General features: G+C 45.7%; 2 protein-coding genes across 4 annotated transcripts; one reads left to right on the top strand and one right to left on the bottom strand.

Annotated features, from left to right (window-relative positions):
- The first annotated feature begins 7,256 nt into the window (after nucleotides 1-7,256).
- On the top strand, nucleotides 7,257-14,675 carry SLC2A4 (solute carrier family 2 member 4). Of its 2 annotated transcripts, none has more exons than XM_031965410.1 (12): nucleotides 7,257-7,339; nucleotides 7,598-7,776; nucleotides 9,241-9,357; nucleotides 9,587-9,759; nucleotides 9,879-10,003; nucleotides 10,141-10,256; nucleotides 10,438-10,600; nucleotides 10,785-10,972; nucleotides 11,403-11,507; nucleotides 11,715-11,816; nucleotides 12,421-12,624; nucleotides 13,371-14,675. In XM_031965410.1, exons 2-12 carry the CDS (start codon nucleotides 7,744-7,746, stop codon nucleotides 13,572-13,574), a joined length of 1,530 nt encoding a protein of 509 aa, XP_031821270.1. In that variant the 5' UTR covers nucleotides 7,257-7,339; nucleotides 7,598-7,743; the 3' UTR covers nucleotides 13,575-14,675. The 2 variants fall into 2 exon arrangements, with proteins under 2 accessions (XP_031821270.1, XP_031821269.1); XM_031965409.1 differs by lacking the exon at nucleotides 7,257-7,339 and adding an exon at nucleotides 7,419-7,454.
- A 436-nt stretch (nucleotides 14,676-15,111) lies between these two features.
- On the bottom strand, nucleotides 15,112-21,348 carry YBX2 (Y-box binding protein 2). Of its 2 annotated transcripts, none has more exons than XM_023502760.2 (10): nucleotides 20,760-21,348; nucleotides 20,215-20,278; nucleotides 18,731-18,764; nucleotides 17,730-17,819; nucleotides 17,123-17,407; nucleotides 16,616-16,719; nucleotides 16,046-16,223; nucleotides 15,808-15,951; nucleotides 15,574-15,658; nucleotides 15,112-15,449 (listed from the first exon to the last, which is right to left on the bottom strand). In XM_023502760.2, exons 1-9 carry the CDS (start codon nucleotides 21,013-21,015, stop codon nucleotides 15,608-15,610), a joined length of 1,206 nt encoding a protein of 401 aa, XP_023358528.2. In that variant the 5' UTR covers nucleotides 21,016-21,348; the 3' UTR covers nucleotides 15,112-15,449; nucleotides 15,574-15,607. The 2 variants fall into 2 exon arrangements, with proteins under 2 accessions (XP_023358528.2, XP_012404203.3); XM_012548749.3 differs by having other exon boundaries at nucleotides 15,802-15,951.
- Nucleotides 21,349-22,889: the final 1,541 nt, after the last annotated feature.

The raw sequence follows: 22,889 nt of genomic DNA on the forward strand, positions 1-22,889 counted from the left end.
CTGAATAAATTATGGAATATGAATGCTTTGGAATATGATTGTTCTGTAAGAAACAACCAGCAAGATGATTTCAGAGAGGCCTGGAGAGACTTATCTGAACTGATGGGAAGTGAAATGAGCAGAACCAGGAGATCATACATAGCAACAAGACTATCCAATTATCACTTCTGATGGATGTGGCTCTCTTCAACAATGAGATGATTCATTCAGTTCCACTTGTTTAGTGATGAAGAAAGCTTTCTACACTCAGAGAGAGAACCATGGGAATAGAGTGTGGAACACAACATAGCATTCTCACTCACTCTGTTATTTGCTTGAATTTGTTTTCTTCCTCAGTTTTTTTTTTTCTCCCTTCTTGATCTGATTTTTCTTGTGTAGCAAGGTAATTTTATAAATATATTGAATTTAACATGTATTTTAACAGATTTAAAATGTATTGGACTACCTGCCAGCTAGGGGAGGGGTTGGGGGAAGGAGGGGAAAATTTGGAACAAAAGATTTTGCAAGGGTCAATATTGGAAAAATTACCCATGCATATGTTCTGTAAATAAAAAGCTTTAACCAAAAAAAAAAAAAAAAAAAGAAAAGAAAGAAAGAAAGAAAAACACTAAGAAAAAAATAAGGGGACTGTGGGGACTAAATGTGGATCACAGCATAGTATTTTCACTTTTTTATTGTTTGTGTTTTCTTTCTCATTTTTTTTCCTTTTTGATCTGATTTTTCTTGTGCAGCATGATAAATGTAGAAATATGGATAGAAGAATTGCACATGTTTAACATATTGGATTACTTGCTGTCTAGGGGAGAGGGTTGTGAGGAATGGAGGGGGAAAATTTTGGAACACAAGGTTTTGCAAGAGTGAATGTTGAAAACTATCTTTGCATGTATTTTGGAAACAAAAAGCTATTTTTAAAATGAATGATCTGATTGTAGTGGTACATCAAATGTAGATTTATTATTATAAGGCTATAATATAACAATCTAAGCAAAAACATATGATAGAGTGTGGTATAGAGAGGAAAGGACAGATAGGAAAGTAAAGAGATTTTAAAGATAGAATCAAGAGAACCTGTCAACTGAGTGGATATATGACATGGAAAAAGAATACATCAAAAGTTACTCCAATATTACTAGTTCCTATCAGGGGTCCTCAAACTTTTTAAACAGGGGGCCAGTTCACTGACCCTCAGACTGTTGGAGGGCCAGACTATAGTAAAAACAAAAACTTTGTTTTGTGGGCCTTTAAATAAAGAAACTTCATAGCCCTGAGTGAAGGGGATAAACGTCCTCAGCTGCCGAATCTGGCCCCCGGGCTGTAGTTTGAGGACCCCTGCAGTATGATTTTCCATCACCCTTTCCATTTCCATCTCACTATTTTAAATTCTCTTCTCTCTCCTCCATCTTCTATCCTATTTCTTTTTCCCTCTTTTTTGATATCTCTTAGCCTAAAGCTTTTCCTTTTCCATTTCTGTCCTTTTCCTGTCTCTAAATCATCTCTTCCTCCTTTCTTTATCTTTCCTTCTCTTACTCTATTTAAATTCTCATTTTCTCTTCCATCTTTAGCATTCATTTCCCTCTTCATATATCCTTCTCACTTCCTATTCTGATCTTTATCCTTCACTTTCTCCCATTCCTTTGAATCTTAACTTTTTATGCCTTTTGTCTTCTGATCTTTTTATGTCTCACTATGCCACATGCAAAATCTCAGTCCTATAATTGTAGATGCCTACATCTTAAAAGTCTTTTGCATACAAAAGTTTCCCACTTCCATCACAATCCCAGAATAATCAAACTATCTTTGATCTGTGTTACCACTCTGGTGATTGTTGTTAGGAGCTGATTGACCCAACTTCTAGTCTTGATTCCTCCTCCCCTTTTTTTCCCTCTCAGGGGATCTGTAGATTATTTTACTCTTTATTTTTCTGTTTTATTGTCAGTCACTATTCAGTCACCACACATATACATTTTTCTCATCCATATACATTAAAAATTCAAATAAATTTGTGATCTTATCATAGCCAAAAATGTAAATTGTAATCCATCTAAGTCTGCCCATCTAATGTGACTTCTCATAAATTTGCCACAGGAGCCTCTTCTTTCCCTGAAGCCCTGAGCCTTTTACTTTCTGTTCTTCAATAACCACTAAAGGAGGCAGCTAGGTGGCGCAGTGGGAAAAGCACCAGCCTTAAAGTCAAGAGGACCCGAGTTCCAATGTGACATCAGATACTTAACACTTCCTAGCTGTGTCCCTGGGCAAGTCCCTTACCTCCAATTGTCTCAGCAAGACAGACAAACAAACAAGAAACACTAAAAACCAGATTGATAGTGGTCTCACAGGTGACCATACGTTGGCCAGGACCATTTCAGAAAACATCTCAGCCCTCTGTAACCCCTAAGTGCCCAGACTAGGGGAAGTTACCACTGATAACAGGGCCCAGCACCCTTTCCTTTTGACATCAAGGGGAACTCCAACACAACTTCTCTTAGAAAATGAATTTGAGGGAAGCAATAAACTGGGAAAATATTTTTACAGTCAAAGGTTCTGATAAAGGCCTCATTTCCAAAATATATAGAGAATTAACTCTAATTTATAAAAAATCAAGCCATTCTCCAATTGAAAAATGGTCAAAGGATATGAACAGACAATTCTCAGATGAAGAAATTGAAACTATTTCTAGTCATATGAAAAGATGCTCCAAGTCATTATTAATCAGAGAAATGCAAATTAAGACAACTCTAAGATACCACTACACACCTGTCAGATTGGCTAAGATGACAGGAAAAAATAATGATGATTGTTGGAGGGGATGCGGGAAAACTGGGACATTGATGCATTGTTGGTGGAGTTGTGAACGAATCCAACCATTTTGGAGAGTAGTTTGGAACTATGCTCAAAAAGTTATCAAACTGTGCATACCCTTTGATCCAGCAGTGTTACTACTGGGATTATATCCCAAAGAGATTATAAAGAAGGGAAAGGGACCTGTATGTGCACGAATGTTTGTGGCAGCCCTTTTTGTAGTGGCTAGAAACTGGAAACTGAATGGATGTCCATCAGTTGGAGAATGGCTGAATAAATTGTGGTATATGAAAATTATGGAATATTACTGTTCTGTAAGAAATGACCAACAGGATGATTTCAGAAAGGCCTGGAGAGACTTACACGAACTGATGCTGAGTGAAATGAGCAGGACCAGGAGATCATTATATACTTCAACAACAATACTATATGATGACAAGTTCTGATGGACCAGGCCATCCTCAGCAACGAGATCAACCAAATCATTTCCAAAGGAGCAGTAATGAACTGAACCAGCTACGCCCAGAGAAAGAACTCTGGGAGATGACTAAAAACCATTACATTGAATTCCCAATCCCTATATTTATGCCCACCTGCATTTTTGATTTCCTTCACAAGCTAATTGTACAATATTTCAGAGTCTGATTCTTTTTGTACAGCAAAATAACGTTTTGGTCATGTATACTTATTGTGTATCTAATTTATATTTTAACATATTTAACATCTACTGGTCATCCTGCCATCTAGGGGAGGGGGTGGGGGGGTACGAGGTGAAAAATTGGAACAAGAGGTTTGGCAATTGTTAATGCTGTAAAGTTACCCATGCATATATCCTGTAAATAAAAGGCTATTAAAAAAAATTTAATTTGGAGGCCTTTTGGCCATTAGACCGGTTGCCACAAAGAGAAGCATCACACAATCATTCCTATTCCATCAAATATGTTGAGAAAAATAGCATCTCAGATGAATAGAATTACGTGCTCCAATACCAGGCCTCTCATTGTTAACATTTCATCCAGGATATAGTTTCAAACAACTGGTATTTGATGTATTCAGGCCTTTGGAGCAACTGATAACCAGGTATTTATGAACTCACTCCAATACTTCTTACCATCTCCACCCTGTTCCCTGGTTTGACAGTGAAAGAACACAGTGATGCTGCCTCTCTATCATCACAGAACTCTGGAGGTTAGGAGCTAATTATCATTCCTCCCTCCCCCACCTTGTGTCTGTGATTCAGAGTCCCTATATGATAAAATATCTTTTCTTTTTCATTTCTCATCAGCATATAACTCAGCTATCCAGCACCTCAGTCCTTTTTTAAAATGTTTTAATTAATTAATTTTAGTACACATGTTGGGAGAGAAAAATCAGAACAAAGAGGAAAAAAAACATGGGAGAGGGAAAAAACTCAGGAAAAAAAGAAGTGAACATAGCAATGTGTTGATTTGCATTCAATTTCATGGTTCTTTTTCTGGATGCAGATGACATTTTCTATGGAAAGTCTATTGGAATTGCCTTAGATCATTGAACCACTGAGAAGAACCAAGTCTTTCATAGTTGATCATCCCATATTCTTGTGTTATTGTGTACAATATATTCCTGGTTCTGCTTGTTTCACTCAAACATAAGTTCATCATTTTTTATAGAACAATTATATTCCATTACCTTCATATACCACGATTTGTTCAACCATTCCTCAGTTGGGCATCTACTCTTTTTCCAATTCTTTGCTACCCCAAAAAGAGCTGCTACAAATATTTTTGCACATGTCTTTACTCCGGTCTTTATCCTCCTTTGCTCCTCTATTTCACTGCAGTCTTTGTATTGCCTGTCCTATCATTAATATGCTTCCATTTGTCCTCAATATCTTCTTGCATCCTTTGCATCTCCTGTCACTAGTGAAATCTGGCTTCATCCAGAAAACTCCAAATTCCTGGCCACCCTGTACAACTTTACAACCCACCTTTGCAACTGTCATGTCTAAACTCTTCCCTTGCACCATCACTAACCTCTCTTTTCTTTTAATTTTTTGAGGTTCACTATGTCACTTTCCAGATTCAAGCTGCAGTCAACTATCTGCTTCCAAATTACCTTTCCTTTTTCAAAAAATTCAGTACCTAGTTTACATCCTAATTCTTCATATAACATCCTGCAACATCCTGAACAGCCAAATCATTCAACTCAACTTCCGTCTTCTTTCTCAGCCAGAGAAAAATTGGTCACAACTGTGCTACCTTCATAATCCTGAGCTCTAAAATTACCCTCTTTGATCAAAATGTCTTGGCCTTCTCTTTTTGTCTTATTCCTCCTAAACATCTTCTTTCATTCTCACTATCACCTCTAGCTCCTCTAGTCCATCACCTCTTTTCACACTTTTGACCTGCTAATTATCCAGTTCAAATATCTTTCCTTCAATCTTTTTTCCATTGTCCTGTGAACTTTTTGGTTCAAGCCAATCTTGTGTTTACCCAACCATCATTCCTATTCCAGTGTTGCAGAATATTTCAGGAAGAAATAACATAACTATGTTAATGGAGTGTTTTACAAATTTATATTATCTAGCTTCAAATGGGTACTGTGATAACCCTTTTATCCTTCCTGAATTGATTTCCCATCACACAGTGATGACAGTGATTATACCTTCCATATTCTTCTTAAACCCTATAAACATTCTTTTCCTCTATCTCTTTCCAAAGGTCCTCACCTACTTTACTGAATATATTTCAGTAAAAGCCATCTGCTATTATCTATCTCCAGAAAAAAAAAAAGTCAACCAGGCAGGGATATTTCAACGCTCTGGGAACTTTGGGCCCTGTTGGGAGAGAAACCTTTGAGACAATCTAGTTTCCCTTTTACGTTCTACAGATGAGAAAACTGAAAACACAGAAAATTCAAGGGGCCAATCTATTTGAATAAAATCCCTAATCTTTCTGACTTTATTCCTTATTCAGTTCCTCATCTTCCCTCCAGATGTCACTAGTGCTGCGTCTGTCCCCATTATTTCCTTCTCTTTCCCCTGCCCCCCATCTTTAGAGATAAATTCTCCACCTCATACTCCTCTTCTCCCAACTCTCGTCTCTCTCCCCATCAGTGTAGGGAGTCAGCTAGATGTCAGCCAGTGACATGATTATGTTGACCCAACTTGGGGTATATCTCTTTTTCCTTCACCCACACACCGACCAGCCACTGCCAAACTAAATGTTTAGTGACTTTTGAAGAACAGAAGGGAAAGGCAGGAACCAATCCGTTGAGTCAGTTTGAAGATCTTTTATCTCTGTCACTGTCCCCCCTTTTGTGCCTATTTCTGTCAACGTGAGTGTCTCTACTTTTCCAGGCCTTAGTGTCTGCATGACACGTGTAGGGCAGCTCTGATGTCTCCCAAGGGATGGTGACCTGATGGCTGACCACAGCCACCTGTCTCTCCTGCTGCTCACACTCTTCAGCCCGCCCTACCCTGGCCACCACCTCCGAGCAGCTGCCCCTGGGGGAAGGGCCCCAGAGTGTGACCGACACAAGGAGAGGGAGCTACAGAACTGACAAACATGGAAAGAAAGGGACGGAAGGGGAGAGGTCTAAGTAACGTCCAAAGAGGAACATAAGTGGAAAGAACCGTAAAATTATATTTCTTAGCGCTATGGAGGGATATCCGAGGCTATTGCCAACATCCTATCCCCACCTACATTCCGCCACTGCCATTTTACAGATGAGGAAACTCAGGTCCAGTAGGGTTGTTTTTCGCCCAGATCCCCCACCTCAGGGCCGCTGACTCTAGGACCAGAACTCCCCCCTATACAAGTAGGGAGGTACAAAAGATAGGGGCTCTTACTAAATATTGGCTGGCTGGCTAACTTGTATTAACGGAGAAAGAACGGATACCCCCTTCAACCCCTCCTTCCTTGGAGAAGCATGCAGCAACCACGGCCCTTTAAATCCCCGCTACCCTGGCCACCTCCAAGACTCGGGACGAGGGGTTACACTCGGGACCTGACATTTGACAGCTCCAAAGACAGGCGCTAAAAATATACCCAGCGCGGGTTACTTCAGGCCATTGCCACTCCACCCCCGGACCCAGGATCCCGCCCCAGCACGCGTCATTCTCTGTCCCGCCCCGTTCTGGCCACCCAACCCAGGACACAGTTGTAGGGGAGGGCTTCCTCCACTTATGCCCTTTCCCTTCAAAATCCCATGCGAGGGGGCTGCTCGCCCCGCTTTGCGCGTTTGCCCCGCCAGCACACTAGCGGGGGGCGGCGGGGACTGGAGGAGGCGAGCCCTAGCACTCCTCCGGGACTGGTTTCTCCCCATCACTCTGGGTCTTTCTGTGAGGCGGGGATGAGTGGGGGGTGTGTCTCCCTGAACTGACCGCAAGGCCCGTACCTAATAGGCACAGCCTCGAGCGCCCTTCACTTTAGCGGCTCTTGACTTTCCCCAAGCTCCTCCCCTTGGGCATTCTCGAGGAAGGCGGGGTTTCTTTGGGCCTCCAGGGAAGAGCGTGACTTTGGGGGAGTATGGGATCTCAGCCAATGGGTATTGCGAGAAGGTGTGGCTCCTGTGTGCAGGGGTGTGGTTTGTTGGAGGGGATGGGGACTCTAGGATTAGGTGTGGGGTGTGGGTGCGGGTGGGCAGGGGATTCGCCGGGTCTCTCCCGGGTCTGGGTAGGATACGCGTTCGTTCTGCTCCTTTCCAGCTCCCCGACTTGGGGTTCCCCTCCCAGTGCTCCCATTCACCTTTGATTTTCTCATTTCCCCAATTCCCTTCTTTGAGTTTTCGCCAATTCCTTTCTCCTATTTCCCACCAGTCAGGTTATCATCTCCAGTCATCCTTTGGCTCCCGATTCTCAAGTTCAACCAACTTCTTCCCCGGACTCTGTTCTGTTTCCAATTCTTTTTTGGTATTCGTAGACCCTCACCCCACCTCCAAGTTTTTCCCCTCTTCGTCACAGAGATGCCGTCGGGGTTTCAGCAGATCTGGTCCGAGGTAGGGAAAAGTGGTTTTCTGGGAATTGGGCTGTAAGGGATTCTCTCTAGGTTCCCTCTTTTCCTAACGGGGTTGGAGTGCGGTGAGACTCCTGCGCAGGCTCTACAGGTTCTGAGACTGTGGTGAGTAGGGGGTGATACTGGATTGGGGGCGGGGAGAAGGAAGGAGAGCGCGATTAGGGGCTCCTGGTTATTTATACTATGGCTGAGTAATCCTGAGACTTTAGGTCTTTACCGCTGTGAAGAGAGATTGGAAGGGAGAGGTTGGGTGGGCAATTGTCAAAAACCAAATGTAGAAGGCAGGATAGGGGAAGGTATCTTACAGAAGTCCTCAAGTCTCAAATGTTGGGATATGGGACTCCTCTTGGGGTATAGCACATATAAGGTATAGTAACAAGAATAACTTGTTAGAAAAAGAAATAACTGAATCCTCAGTGCGTTTCTTTGTGTCTCCAAGTCAACGTCCTTGGTGTGATTGATGCCACTGTCTGAACTCATGTCCCCATCAGATGTTGGGGGAGGGGGAATTAGAGATGAATATGCAGGGTCACTGCCTGGCATGTCATATTCTGAGTCGCTTGAGTATGGGAGACCTAGACATCTGGGGTCTTAGTCAGGGTATCTGAGTTTTGATTGCCCTGTCCTGTTCCTGTTGGCTAGTTGCTCCATGAGTCCCTATCCCTCTTCCCCGCCACCCCCAACACACATACACATACCACAACCTGGCTTCTCTCCAGGTCTCTGAACTTTCCCTTTGGCTCCACAGTTAGAGAGGGGGAGGGAGAAGGAGGAGTGTCATAAGGCGCCCCCCTCCCCCCAGCCTCCAGCTCAGGTTTCTACTGGAGAGACAATCTGTGCTGCCAGCATCTATCCTGCCAACCTCCACCCTCACCCTCACCACCACCTTTCCTCCTGACTCCTCTGGGTACCCTCTCTCCCCAGCCCCAGCAAATCTCTGGCGTTGTATGGGGGAGGGGGGGAATTCCAAGAGGATGGAGCTGAAAATCTTTAAGTCTTATTTTAATGATGTAGATGACCATATTAAAACTGTCCTCTTCAGTAGAAAAGATCCGTAAGTTATACTTTAATAAATTACCGAGAGGGTAGCAAAAAGATGAGAGGGCACAAGGCACCAGGATTTGGGAGAAGGTTGGGGATTTATCCTGGCCAAGAATTCATTTGCCCAGCCTTTTCCTTGGGTGTGGGGATGGGATTGGGGAGGGGCTTTCTTCAAGGCTAGAGTGAATTTCTGTGTTCCCATATGTGTGGGGGTGGGTAGATTCCATTTGTTCCTCCTGTTTACACTGGGATCTGAATTAGATTCCTAATATGGTCCTAATATTAGATTCCTAATTTTTGACTTCACTGCCCCAGTGATGGATCTGGGGATGGAAGATTAAAAGCTTAAAAATGGTTAGCTCAGAATTTTGGATCCTTGATGTTTCCTTTCCTGTTCACTATCTAGGAGGGAGATCCTCCGAGACAGCGGGTCACAGGAACCCTGATTCTTGCTGTATTCTCTGCTGTGCTTGGCTCCCTCCAGTTTGGCTACAATATTGGGGTTATCAATGCTCCACAGAAGGTGAGGGGACTGAATATTATGGCACCGACAGGGGGTTTGGACGGCTGGATAATATCCTGAAAGGTTTGGAAGGAAAAAAGATTCCTTTTGGAGACGAATCAGAACAGAGGACCATTCAGAGAAGGGAATTTCCTGAAGCTAAAAGAAATTAAAGAGTCTCTCTTAAAGGACAGGGGTAAGAGTGGAGATTCTGAAGGGAATTTACCAGTGCTTACTGCCTTCCCTTCAGGTGATTGAACAGAGTTACAATGAAACATGGCTGTCTCGTCAAGGTCCGGAGGCCCCCGGATCCATCCCTCCAGGCACTCTCACCACCCTCTGGTCTCTCTCAGTTGCCATCTTCTCTGTGGGTGGCATGATCTCTTCCTTCCTTCTTGGCATCATCTCCCAGTGGTTGGGCAGGTACCAGAGGCTAAAGGGAGTGTGAGAATGGGGAGGACATCACAGCATGGGCAATTTCCACCACTGCTTTACTTTTCCCATCTCAAATCTCTTGGTGTTTCTATGTCTGGCACCTATAGGAAGCGTGCTATGATAGTCAATAACAGTGTGGCTCTTCTGGGAGGAGCACTCATGGGCTTGGCCAAGGCAGCTGCTTCTTATGAGATGCTCATCCTTGGACGATTTCTCATTGGCGCCTATTCAGGTATCCGCCAGAAACCTCCCTTCATTTAGGGGAATTTGAATAACACATTCTGCCTGCCCTCCCAACCCAAGCTAGAGGTACGGGCATGGTGAATATGGAATTTTCGATCTCTTATGACCTTTCTCCTGCCTCACTAGGGTTGACATCAGGACTGGTCCCTATGTATGTGGGGGAGATTGCTCCCACTCACCTTCGGGGTGCTTTAGGAACCCTCAATCAGCTAGCCATAGTCATTGGCATCCTGGTTGCCCAGGTATGCAGTTTTTGTTCTTTGTCTTTACTGGGGGATTGAAATATAGAAAAAAGGAAGGTCCCAGGGAGATGGAAGGACAGAACCAGGAAAAAAAGAAGTGATTTTAAGGGTATAGGAAAGGGGAAGGAACAATAAGTTTTATCTCACATTCTCTCTTTTTTCTTTCCCCCTCCTCTGACAGGTACTAGGTTTGGATTCCATGCTGGGAACAGAGAAGCTATGGCCACTGCTGATGAGCGTGACTGTACTTCCTGCCCTCCTTCAACTTATATTATTGCCCTTCTGCCCAGAGAGCCCCCGATATCTTTATATCATTCGTAACCTTGAAGGACCTGCCAGGAAAAGTAAGACACTTCCTCTTTCCAGTGACAAAGGGAACCAAATATCTAAACCCTACCCAGCCACAATTTTCCCTCAGGATCTCATTCAAGTTTCTCTACACCAGTCTTCTCTTTTTTCTAGATCCCTGCTTTTGCTAAGAATCCATGCATTTCTCCTCTAATCCTAACTCCTCTTTCCCCTGCCTAGGTCTGAAGCAATTGACTGGGTGGGCAGATGTATCTGGAGCACTAGCAGAGCTGAAGGAGGAGAAACGCCAGCTGGAACGGGAGCAGCCCCTTTCCCTGCTCCAGCTTCTCCACAGCCGAACCCATCGACAGCCTTTGGTTATTGCCATTGTGCTGCAACTCAGCCAGCAGCTGTCAGGAATCAACGCTGTAAGGATTGGGCTGGGGACAGAAAGGTGAAGGAATAAAGATGTGGAGGAACAGGATTTGAGATGGAGTAGCAGTTCATACTAGTAGACTAGGGTAAGAGTTGGAATTTAGGATTAGGATTGGAATTTCATTTGGGATTAGAGTAGGAGGCATTTAGGATCAGTGTTAGAATTGGAGGCATTTGGGATTAGGTTTAAAAAAATACATAAAATTTGAAAGAGGAATAGGGATGGTTAGAGGAGCTAACATTTCTGGACAGAAAGACTTTGGGAGTGGGAGTAAGGAGGGTTATGTATTTGTGTATCTGTATTGAGGGGAAAAAAATTATTAAAGGGATTGCAGACACACATTACATAGAGGAATCAGAAAACTAGGACAATATAAGCTGGTCAGGAGAGGCCTTCTCATTTTTCATTTCCTTCTCACCCAGGTTTTCTACTATTCAACTAGCATTTTCGAATCAGCCGGAGTAGGACAGCCAGCATATGCTACCATTGGAGCAGGCGTGGTGAACACAGCTTTCACTTTGGTCTCGGTAATTGGACTGATGTGGGATCCGGGTGGAGGTTATCTTTTGACCTTGAGTCCACCTCTCTAGGGTATAGCAGTGTAGAATTTGAGAGGAGCTCCCTCTTTTTCCATTTTCTCACTTGGATCTTCTTTCCTTTCTCTTTCAGCTCTTCCCCCATTTTGCTTCTACTCAGGGACCCAATCTTAAGGCCTCTTGCTTTTCCCTCCCCAGGTATTTCTAGTGGAACGGGCTGGACGTCGGACATTACATCTCTTGGGCCTGGCTGGAATGTGTGGATGTGCTATTTTGATGACTGTGGCGCTTCTCTTGCTGGTGATGACCTTGGGTTAGGTTGGGGGAGGGGTGGAGAAAAGCCAATGTCCACTTCTGGGGAGAGTCACCATACTTAAGAAATGCCCATGAAGCTTTGATCCCAAAGGAGGGGGAGAGGGTGTATAGCAATGCTATTTCTAAAACAATCTCCATAGTCCCAGAAACAGGATGTCATCATTCCCTCAATTCTGGTGCTTTCCTTAGCCTCTCCAAGACAGTTATATTTCTTGGTTATTTGCATTTATCATTTTTACCTGGGCTTAGGAGCAATATAGCAGGATTTTGAGGAAAGTCTGAATTACAATTCTTAGAACTTCTGAAACTTTTATACTTCCTAGACACCAGGGTCTTCCAGGAACTATTTGGGAGCAGAATCCTTGTGCACCCCCCAGCAGCCAAATTATGATCTTCAAATGCCCTTGGGAGACTTACTATGTATTGAGGGAACTGGCTGCCCCAGATGTTGCTATAACTTGTATTCCCCTCAGGCCTCATTGGGATAGCATTTGGAACTATAATTCCCCTAGAGGATCCAAGGAACTTCTGACTTTTTTAGAAAAGCATGAAATGTAAACTGACTATCTCTGTTACCCTTGCTATTCAGGAACGGGTTCCTGCCATGAGCTATGCCAGTATGATAGCCATCTTTGGCTTTGTGGCTTTCTTTGAGATTGGTCCAGGTCCTATCCCATGGTTCATTGTGGCTGAACTCTTTAGTCAGGGACCCCGACCAGCTGCCATGGCTTTGGCTGGCTTCTCCAATTGGACATGCAATTTCATTGTGGGTATGAGCTTCCAATACATTGCGGTAAGTCTTTTTTTCTTTCCCCAACTCATACACATACCATACCCCACAAGTGAATTTCAGGTAGAAATTTTCCCATCAGATCATTAACTACATACACTACAGGAAGAGATACTCTAACCTCTTACTTTCCGTTTCTGTTCTCTTCACTTCCCTGCCACCACCTGATCTCCATGTACATAAAAATTCAAAGCCTAACTGATGGGAAAGACACACACAGAGCAATATATAAATATATATATATATACTTCTGTGTGTGGGTATAGGTGTCTGGATATGTTTTGTGCGAGTGTGTGTTTTCCTTTCTCGGCTTCCTATTTGTAGAATATCAGAGTTGAGAAAGGTCTTATAGACTATCTGTCCAACTAATCTCTCTACAACCTACATAATAACTAGTCAACCAATCTTTACCTGAACACTTCCCATGTTGTTCAAGGATTTTTTCAGCGTAGTGGCATAGCAGAGAGAAATTCCCAGACTAGGGCAGTGCCAGAAAAAGCCAAGTCAAGGAGAAGAAATGCAGTTTTCATGAGTAATTATTCTTTGAATTAAATGTATTTAAATAAACAATGTATCTTTGCTCTTAATTCAGTCCTACTCTCCTCCCTACTATATTACTATTAAGTGCATATCAACCCTCCTTCCCAAACCTTACAGACTGTTAGGACCACCACCCTATCTGATCCTTGTAGTCCTGTGGATTGTGACCACTATTCTCCTAAGCTAGCTACTTCTTACCTTTGCTCTAGGATGCCAGTGGCCCTTATGTCTTCCTCCTCTTTGCTGTCCTCCTGCTTGGCTTCTTTTTATTCACCTACTTGAAGGTGCCAGAAACACGGGGCCGAACATTTGACCAGATATCTGCAGCCTTCCGACGGACCCCATCATTGCTGGAACAGGAAGTGAAGCCCAGCACAGAACTTGAATACCTGGGACCAGATGAGAATGACTGAGAGGAAAGGTGGAAGTACACCTTTCCCCCTTCTCCTTTAATTGAACTCTCCTTTTCTCTGCAGCACTTTAAGTTCCCCTTTCTAATCCCCACAAGGACAGGAAGGAATATCTTAGGTCTGGTGGTACTGGGGGCTAATATATGTGGCTTGAATTCCTCCACCACCACCACCACCCCCAAACCCATTCCCTTTAGTGTGAATCTCTTGGATTATTTATATGGGCGGGGCTTGGGGTATAAATATAGGCAGGGCTGTGTCCCCAACCTCCTTACCCCCAAGGGTTCCCTGATTCCTCTCTCCCCTTATTTCTAACCTGAGATTTCTATTCCCTTCTGCTACAAAGAAGGGAGTACCAGAAATCCCCTAGAATTTTTCCAAGTGAGAAATAAGTAGCCTGTCTTTCTAAAGAGGAAAAAGCCTAGGGCCTAGCTCCCTAAGTTAGCATCCCCTCTTGATTTCCTATGAGCTTACCCCTCACATCCAACCCAACAAAGCTAAAGAAATGGGTGGTAGGCCCATTGGATGGGGAAATACATAAGCATGTTGAGAAAGCTCTAGGGAAGGTACTTTTACTTTTTCCACTCTTTCTTTTGGAAAGACTGTGCACTACCTGTTAAGGGAAGCTCTAAGGATGATACCTCCCCCTTCATATCATTCTCTCCCTTGGGAAGACTGTACATGACTGGGAGGACTCTAGGAAAGAATTTCCCTTCCCTTACTCCTGACCTTTGGTTAAATTGCGCACATAATAGGGGATTGCTCTAGTATACCTCCTTTCGTTATCTTTTGGGGAGACTGAACATGGTAGTCAACATTCTAGGGAAGATACCTCCCTTCATTCTGGCTTTTGGGTATGCCATAAGTCTTTCTTTTATGGATTCCCACTTAAAGAGCCTTAAGGTGGGGCATTGTCTCCCACCAAACTCATTCTCACCCTGAAATGAATTTTGTACAGGTAGCCCTTTGAGCTCCTGATAAAAAACAAAACAAAACAAAAAAAACCAGCATGGAGGCTTCTGTTGGTGTAATAAGGCTGATTGGAGCCTTAGAACATTTTTATATGTTTGTGTAGAAAGAAAAAAAAAGATTATACTTATTATATATGTGTGTGTATGTGTGTGTGTGTATATATATATATATATATATAAACATATATATATACACACATATATATATTTATATATATATATATATATATAAAGGTCACGATATAAAAGGCAAGTGTGCTACTTTTTTTTTTTTAAAGAGATGCAGAATTGGAGCTGGCTTCTCAGTTCTGAGACAAATGTCAGACATCTGTTAGCATCTGCCCCATCCTCTTTTCCTGTCTGTTCCTTTAATACCTAACTCAGCCTATTTCCTACTCTCACAAGATTTCCTTTGGTCCTGGGGTATGCTCTAGCATCCAAAGCAATAGCTTGCATGTCCACCAAGATCACCACCTGGACCAATATTCCTAAATTCTCTGGTCACGCATACTAACTCATAACACCTTAGCTTCTGGTCATGAGAACAGAGTAGAGGCAGAAACATGGACAGCTGTGCAAATTTTTTTTTTTTTACTGGAGGCTCAGGTGGCACATGACATTTCACCAAATGGCTTCAGAGTTTGGGGTGGGGGAGGGAGAAGACCCAAAAAATAAACTGGGGTGGGGGGGAAGGGAGATCTGGCTCCAGTGGACAAAGGATGTACTCCCTTCCTTCCACCCTTGGGGGTGGGGGTGGGGGGTTTGAACCAAATTAAAAAGTTGTTCTACCCTCCTGGGTCCTGGGAAGGAGGGGACAGGGTGAAGGCCGCTGTTTCAATGTCATGGATTTTTTTGGAGGGGGGGGAGGGAGACAGGGAAGGAGCAGTTGGAAAAAGTCGGCAGATACCTAAAGAAAAAAAAAGTGAAGAGAAAAAGAAAGGTGTTAAAGAATATTTGAAAATACTATTTGCCACTCCCCTACCCCCAACCCCTGTCTTTCAATATGGCTTCAAGCCAGAGGGATACTCAACCAGATAGCTGCTCTAGTTGTCCCCCTAGTTGGAATCACTCCAGTAAGGTGGTAGGGGAGTCCCCACTGGTTATAGGGGTTGAGGTCTGAAGATAAAAGGTTAGAAGTGAGAAGTCTATATATAGCTAAAATACCTAACCACAATCAATTCTTACCTGTTCTCTATTCCCCCTTGTCCAAGTTTACCTATCTCTCCCAATCCTCCCCCCTACCACCCCTTGGAATTCACATCCACAAGCTGGTGCTGTGGCTCCAAGCGGGGCTGGGAAGGTGTGTCCGCAGGAGGTGGGATGGGCTTGACTGCCTCCACTGGGGTCTCCTGATGGGTAGGGGCACCTGCTGGGGGTGGGCCCGGGGGTACTGGCTCTTTGTTATCAGCCTGAATGGAAAAGGACACATAAAGGACTGGTTTCAGCTTTCTCATTTTCATAATCACTATCCCCACACATAGATTAATTTTCCTTAGCTCTTACCTCAGGGGCTGCAGTCTGCCGGGGACCCGGAGGCTGTTGCCTCCTACGTTGAAAGTAAGGCCGATTTCGTGGGCGCTGGGGCTCAGGCCTGGAGCCATCTGTGGGACCCTGGCTGGGTTTGGTCTCTCCATCACCACCTTCTGTGGTGGGCTGCTGTGGAGGCCGAGGACGGAAAGGCCTGAGTGTTGGGGAGAAAAACAATTGGGTCAAGATTAGAGCTATCCTTCCTACTTGCCCCACCCTACTTTAGCTCTCTGGTTGGAAGACCAAAGATTCTGCCTTGGCAAAAACCTACAACTGCTAATAAATTACAAGCCATAAGCTCAGGTCTACAATTTTGGCTCCTTCCTCTCCAGTCTCTTCAGAACTAGGTTTCTAGTTCCTAAAAATCCTGTACTCTTAAGAAGCTAGGCATGCTGCTGTTTAATTTCCTCCCCCTAAGCTCTATTGCTTTTCTTAGAGCTCAATGTCTCTTTTCAAGAAAACTAACAGTAATTGTAGAAAAGAAAAAGCACTGATATATGCAAATCAATCTTTAGATAATAGCTAGGAGAGGGAAGATATGCTTACCTTCGATATCTGGGTCGGAATCTGGGTGGAGGTGCCCGTTCATCTCCCTGCTGCTGATCCCCTTCTAAGGGGGCTGGGTCTTTGGGCTCTACCCCATCTGTTCCCTGAAGATATGTAAAACTGGGGTTTGTGAATGTTCGAAATGTATAAAGGTTCCACTTCCTAGAATATGTACTTGGCTTGGCCCGATTTGATGCAAATTTCCACAAAGACCTAAGCATCAACTTCTCTCTATCCATCTCTGCTCACCACATTCTTCTTTCTAGATGTCTAAGTAGTTTTACTAGATAGAAAGCTGGACTCAGATCAGAAGTCCTGAGCTCAAATTTTGCCTCAGATATGAGCTGTGTGACCCCAGGAAAATCATTGGGAATAGAACTTGGTCTCTTCCAGTTCAAAACTATGATTTAATATCTTCTTACTTTTCTCTCAGGGCCATTGAAACTTAACTACTTCCTCTTAGGCTTTTGTGATTTAGGACACCTAGCAATCCAAACCTTCTCTCACCTCCATAGGCTGCTGCTGGTTGGAGGGCCTAGGGCCCCTGACAAAACGTCGTCGGTAAAAGAAGGGGGGTGGGCGTCGTCGTCGAGGTCGCTGACTAGGATCCTCAGCACGTTCCCCTTCACTACCTGGCTCTGCTACCCCTGTAGGGGCCTCTGCCACCAGGGGTGGGGGTGCAGCAGGGCGTGGCCGGGGAATAAATCTACGAAAACGGCGTCGGTTGGGAGCATAGCGACTGCCCTTCACTGGTACCCCCCCTGGACCAGTCACATTAGCAGCTTCTGCACCCTGGGATGGAAAAAATCAGAACTCTTTCCCAACTCCAACTCCCCCCTGCCCACCCTACATGATCCACTCAGAACACATCACTGACTTATCTTAGGGCTAGTATCAGAGGTCACTAAAATTAATTTAGAATTTCTCTTAACATCCCAACTCTTGATTGGGAATAGTAAGATTGAGGCCCCCATACCTTCTAGACGGGAAGAAGGGCCAAAAAAGTAGGGTAGATGATAACCTCATGAGGTTTTGAAGCCCAGGATTACCCTTCCCTTAATCCTTATTCTTCCTGGTTTCTAGGTCCTCCTGCCCCTCCATGAATCCCCCAAACCTTCTCTCCTTCCACGACATCAAACTCCACTGTTTCCCCATCCCCAACACTGCGCAGAAACTTCCGAGGGTTGTTTCTTTTAATGGCTGTCTGGTTGGGGAAAAAGCAGTGAGAAGAGCTGGGACAAGACAGGAAGACACACATCTTTTACCCATTAATATCAAATATCCATTGCCTTAATGCTCAATAAGCTATATAACTATGGGTAGAAGCAGGATTTGCAAAAAGTAGACCAAAGGTTTAGATTTATGACTAGGGATTTTGGTGTCCTGCTGTCCAAATGTACTTCCCACCCAGATATACTTAGAGATTTCCCATTAGGGAAATGTGATAGTCAAAGAGAAAGAGCCAACAGAACCTGGGCAAGATTCATTTAGACAAAGTTTGTTTTAAGAGTCCTTTCTATTCCCTAAATTTATCAACCCTATTTAGATCATTTTTCTCCCCAATTAAAATATTATATTCTGGATAAATGGCAGTTAAGCTGATAAACTAATTCATATTATATTAATGTATATTAATTCGAGGCAGTGTGGAATAGTAGAAAGTTGAACTCAAACATTAAGATGACCAGAGCTCAAGTCCAGCCTCTCTAATCCTGGACAAGTAAATCCCTTAATCTCTTGGTATTCTAAGCAAATCTGATATGTAGGAGAAGATACTGACCCAAAAGGATAGAGGGAGTTCCCTATTCTAATTCAATCACAGGCCCAGTTCCTATCTCCATTAATAGACACCACCTATTTCTAGTAAGTTATTTAAGTTAGCACTTTTAATGCTTTAAAAATGACTAATGATAGTTATTTCAGGTACTTGTCACAGATGGGGCATAATGGGATTGGAGGCAATAGTAATAGCTTTTTTAAAGTTGCCACAGCAGATTCCCAGTTAAAACTAAGCAAGTAGAGAGGTTCATTAAGTAACATTCAGAAAAAAAAACAAAAACAAAAACAAAACGATCCTTGAATCTTCTGATCCTACCTGAGAAGCCTGACTCTTACCTGGTGGACAAAGACATCCTCCTTGGTGTCATTCCTGTGAAATGGGAAGGGTCATCATTAGGGGGGTGAAGTGATGTTTGAGGCTTTGAGGGCAATACTCCAAATTTGACTTTCCTCTTCCTGACCAATTAGCTGTTATTTTATTAACCAGTGCTTCTCAAGGGGGCTGATGGTGTATTTGTTTTTTTAAGTTTGGAAGGAACCACCTTGGAAGATGTGATCTCTGCAGTCATTATAAGAGTACCAGCAGCTGGCAGGGGCTCCAGGTGGGGAAAGGTAAAGTCAAGTCAAGGTGTGGCCAGAGAGAGGAAGGACACCAATCTAAACCTCAGATGGGAAAACCAGTCTTGTGGGAAACAGGCAAAGGCACCTTGAACCTGCCAAGGTGCCCAAGAAATGGGACAGCTCTCTTGCTTGCTTCTGCCCCACCTTCTACCCTCAGGGGCAACTCAAGAACTAGGTGGTTCTGGGTGAAGTAGTTCCTCCTCCCCCTTTCAAAGTGGTTGGAAAATTCCACTCTACCTCCTTCCTTCTTCCTTACCGAAGGAGGGAGAAAAGTGGGGGAGGTGGAACAGGAGATGCAGAACAGGTTTGGGGAGGGGAGACAAGGAGCCAGGAACCTTCACCAAGAGGCCACTGGCCCCTTCCCCCCGACCCTGACCCCAGACCTGTGGATGGATCCCAGTCCCCAGGGTCTGGACACTCCCAATTTGACTGGAAATCCTGGTGAGAACAAGTTGGAGGGAGATTTAAGTGAGGAAGTAGAAACAACTCATCCATTATCTACTCTAGCCATAATCCTAATATTCTCTATCCCCAAGGCCCTCCCCCAAAACTGGACATTTTGGGCTCTAAGGCAGCCGAGTTTGCCAAAGGTCAGACTAAGAGGCTGCCTGGGGTCTTCCCAAGAGACAAACTGGGCAGAGAGCCTACTGGGGGAAGACTTCACTTTTGACTTTTCTTTGTATTTAACATTCAGAGTCTTAATTGGCATTTTAAAGGGGATATTTACGCCTGATAGGTAGGAAGGTGTACCTTAGAATTGGAATCGAGTCAATCGTTCCTACGGAAAGGGGGAAAAGGAACACTTCCAAAAGGAAATTGAGGGAAGGTGGTGATCTCCGCGGGCTTGGAGAGAAGAAAAGCTCTCAAACACTTATCCTGCCCCCAAGGCACGGCAAATAAAGGGGCAATTGGGCAATTCCAAGGGGGTGTGGCAGACTCCCTGCCAAGTCCGTGGATTCCCAGAGAATTAACCTTTGGCGGTAGGACATAATCGGAAAGACTGGGCTCCACTAAGGGAAAGCTTCATCTTCCATATAAGGACGTGGTATTTGTGCAGTGGTTAAAGACGTTCAAACTAGCTTCAGCTGGACATTCGGGGCAACCATGTGCCTCAATAAAGGGTCTGGATGAAGTTATGGATCCTCCAACCACACAGCCCAGTTTGGAGGACATTCCCACCCCTTCCCTGCCTTAGGTACCTGTTGATGAATCCATAACCATTTCGGACGTTGAACCATTTGACAGTGCCCAGAACTTGGGTTGCTGCCAGGGGGAGGTCAAGTAGGGAGAACAGGGCAGGGGAAGAGAGATGGAGTTAGGCTCAATCAATTCTGAGCACACATCAAAAGTCCAGCCCCCACTCCTAACCTATTCAGGAGGACAGCCACACCAGTTAAGCTTCAGGGTACTTAATCTATCCCCAACCAACTCTAATTTTTGAACTTCCAAATACCCCGACCTCGAGCTCCAGAAGTCCTGAGCTCCACCACGTTCAATTCCAAGGTACCTCCCACACAGTCCTATAGCTGTATCCCCCCAGAGCCCCCCACCTAGGGGACAAGGTCCCCGAGCGCTTTCAGAGCCGATCTGCCTCGCCCTAGTCCTCCCTGCCTGGGCTCACCTGGCTCCCTACTCTCCCAGATCTTGGCCTCTCATTCACCTGCGCCCTCAGCACTACCTACTCAACCAGACCTTCCTCCCCAGGCCCCCTCAGGTGTCAGGCCCCTAGACCTGGCCCCCTCACCCAGCACCGGTTTGTCCGCCTGGCTCCGGGCGGGGGGTGCGGGGGTCCCCGGGGCTGCAGTCGTCGGGGCGCCTGGGGCTGCGGGGCCCGGAGCTGCGGGGATCCCGGCGGGGGGCGGGGCGGGGGCGGCTCCCACTCCCCCTCCCATCCCACCACCGCCAACGCCGGATTTCTGCAGGTCACCCCCGGGCGACACCACCCCGACCCCCGCCGCATCCACCGCCGGGGCAGCTGCCGCCGTCTCCGCCTCGCTCATCCCGCCGGGTCCGGTACCGGCCCCCGCCGCCTCCGTTGCCGCCGCCTCCTCCGCCGCCTCCTCCGCCGCCGCCCCGACCCCTCCCCCCCGCCCGCGCGCTCCCTCTCTCGCCCGGCCCGCTAGCGCCCCGCCTCCCCGCCAGGTCCTCGCGCCCCGAGCCTCTCCCTCGCACCACGCCCCCTCCCCGCTCCTCGCCGCTGCCGCCGGCCAAGCCCAATCTGAGGTGTGTGGGGAGGCTCCGGGAAGATACCCTCTTCCCCGCCCCCCAGCCAATACAGGACCAACAAGTCCAGCCCACGCGCTAGTCCAGAGCAGTCCCACCCCCAGGCTTCGCACGTGCCTGGTTCACTAGCACCTGGGACTATATCCCCGCCTTGGCCCCGCCCACCGAACTTGGCCACGTGACTTAGTGAGTCGGGTTCATTGGCTGGTAAGTCCTCTTCTCCCCTCCCCCTCCTTTCGCCCCCTCCTTTTCCTTCCCCGCTCCATCCCTTTCCACCCGCCGCGGGAAATCAAACCGACCTGTCATACCCCAACCGCCACCTGCCGGCCAGGGAGGGGCGGGGCTCCGCGAGTTCCTCCGTTACCCCTAGCTACAGAGGAGAGAGGAGATGCTGCCACTTAAGTTCTGTGTGTTTGCGGAGTCCTGTTCCTGAAGTCACGCAGCGCTCTACGCAGTCGCGCCTCGGACGTATCCACTAGGTCTGGGGTCTCTCGGGTCCATCCCTCCCAGTTTCGGACCCCTGGCCCAATTCCCCACCCATCGCCCTCGCCCGGGCACCTCTCGGCTGTCTCCCTGGAGTCGGGGGTGGGGTGCGGGAGGGCGGGTGCACGTTCTAAACCGGGCCAGGGGCTAATCATTGAAAGCTGTGCCCGGGAAACGGAGGGAAAGGAGATTGGGACAGGGAAACAGGTGCGGCGAACCTCGGGGCGGAGCTTAAGAATCGATGCGGTGCAGCCTGGAAGACGAGCGCTCCAGGTATTTAAGGACAAGAAGAAGGAGCGTCCTCCCACTGAAGCTCTTGCTACAGGACGATGTCTCCCTTTCCCCTCTAACGCCTCTCCCCGCATCCTTCCAACTAGAGTAACGATGCACAAGAACCGTGTGCAATTGGCTGACGAAAGTTAACCAGGCACTGCAAATTATCTAGTTAATCTCGCTAGTTGGAACCGGATTCTTTCCAGAAATTGGCATCCATTGCTTACAGCCTCTGAGCTTGGAGTAACCAACCGGAGAGGCTGTCCCTGGCTTCCTTTACGGAACGCTCAATCTCCCCCCAGGGCCCGATAGGTTTGGGATGGGTTGCTGACGACAGACTCCTCTTTCTCCATCCTATCGATGGAAGATTCGGCCTTTCTGTTCCCAATCCCTGTGATTCAAGCAATGAATCACAGCGAATATCAATCCTTTCACTCAGACACTGGAGTAGTAGTGGCACTACTCCAGATACTCCACTTTATCCACTTCAGCCCTACCACTCCACGGTGAGTAATTTCCTTTACCTTCAGGAACCGCTAAACAAACTCCCTTAGCCCAGAGTCAGTCAGCTGTACGCTTAACTGGAACTAAAAGAAATTTGACTTCTTCAACGAGACCTCTGTACGGTATTCAGTGTTCTTTCATGCTCTTGAGACGTGAGACATAGTGACCACTCATAACTGTTATCTTCACGATCCAGGATTTTTAATTCTCTTTTTTATGATAAACATTTATCCTCCCATCCCTCCCTCTACTCCATTCTTAAACTTACTCATTCTCACCTTTAAATCCAGTTACTCCCACCTCCTTGTTTTTCCAGTCCAATGTAATTGCTTTTGACTTGACTGCTCTTTTAGTTTTTACAGTGAGCCGACTAATTCAGTTACCATTAAAT

Source organism: Sarcophilus harrisii, chromosome 4 (genome assembly GCF_902635505.1).
Source record: "Sarcophilus harrisii chromosome 4, mSarHar1.11, whole genome shotgun sequence".
NCBI lineage: Eukaryota > Metazoa > Chordata > Mammalia > Dasyuromorphia > Dasyuridae > Sarcophilus > Sarcophilus harrisii.

Excerpts from the sequence above, each read along its gene's own strand:
- YBX2 (XM_012548749.3), bottom strand. The coding sequence starts at position 21,015 with ATGAGCGAGGCGGAGACGGCGGCAGCTGCCCCGGCGGTGGATGCGGCG. Across the intron at positions 17,408-17,729 it reads ATGTCGTGGAAGGAGAGAAG|GGTGCAGAAGCTGCTAATGT; the intron begins GTTTGGGGGATT and ends TTTCCATCCCAG. Across the intron at positions 16,224-16,615 it reads TTCCGACCCAGATATCGAAG|GCCTTTCCGTCCTCGGCCTC; the intron begins GTAAGCATATCT and ends CCCAACACTCAG.
- SLC2A4 (XM_031965410.1), top strand. The coding sequence starts at position 7,744 with ATGCCGTCGGGGTTTCAGCAGATCTGGTCCGAG. Across the intron at positions 9,358-9,586 it reads TTATCAATGCTCCACAGAAG|GTGATTGAACAGAGTTACAA; the intron begins GTGAGGGGACTG and ends CCTTCCCTTCAG. Across the intron at positions 10,973-11,402 it reads AGCTGTCAGGAATCAACGCT|GTTTTCTACTATTCAACTAG; the intron begins GTAAGGATTGGG and ends CTTCTCACCCAG.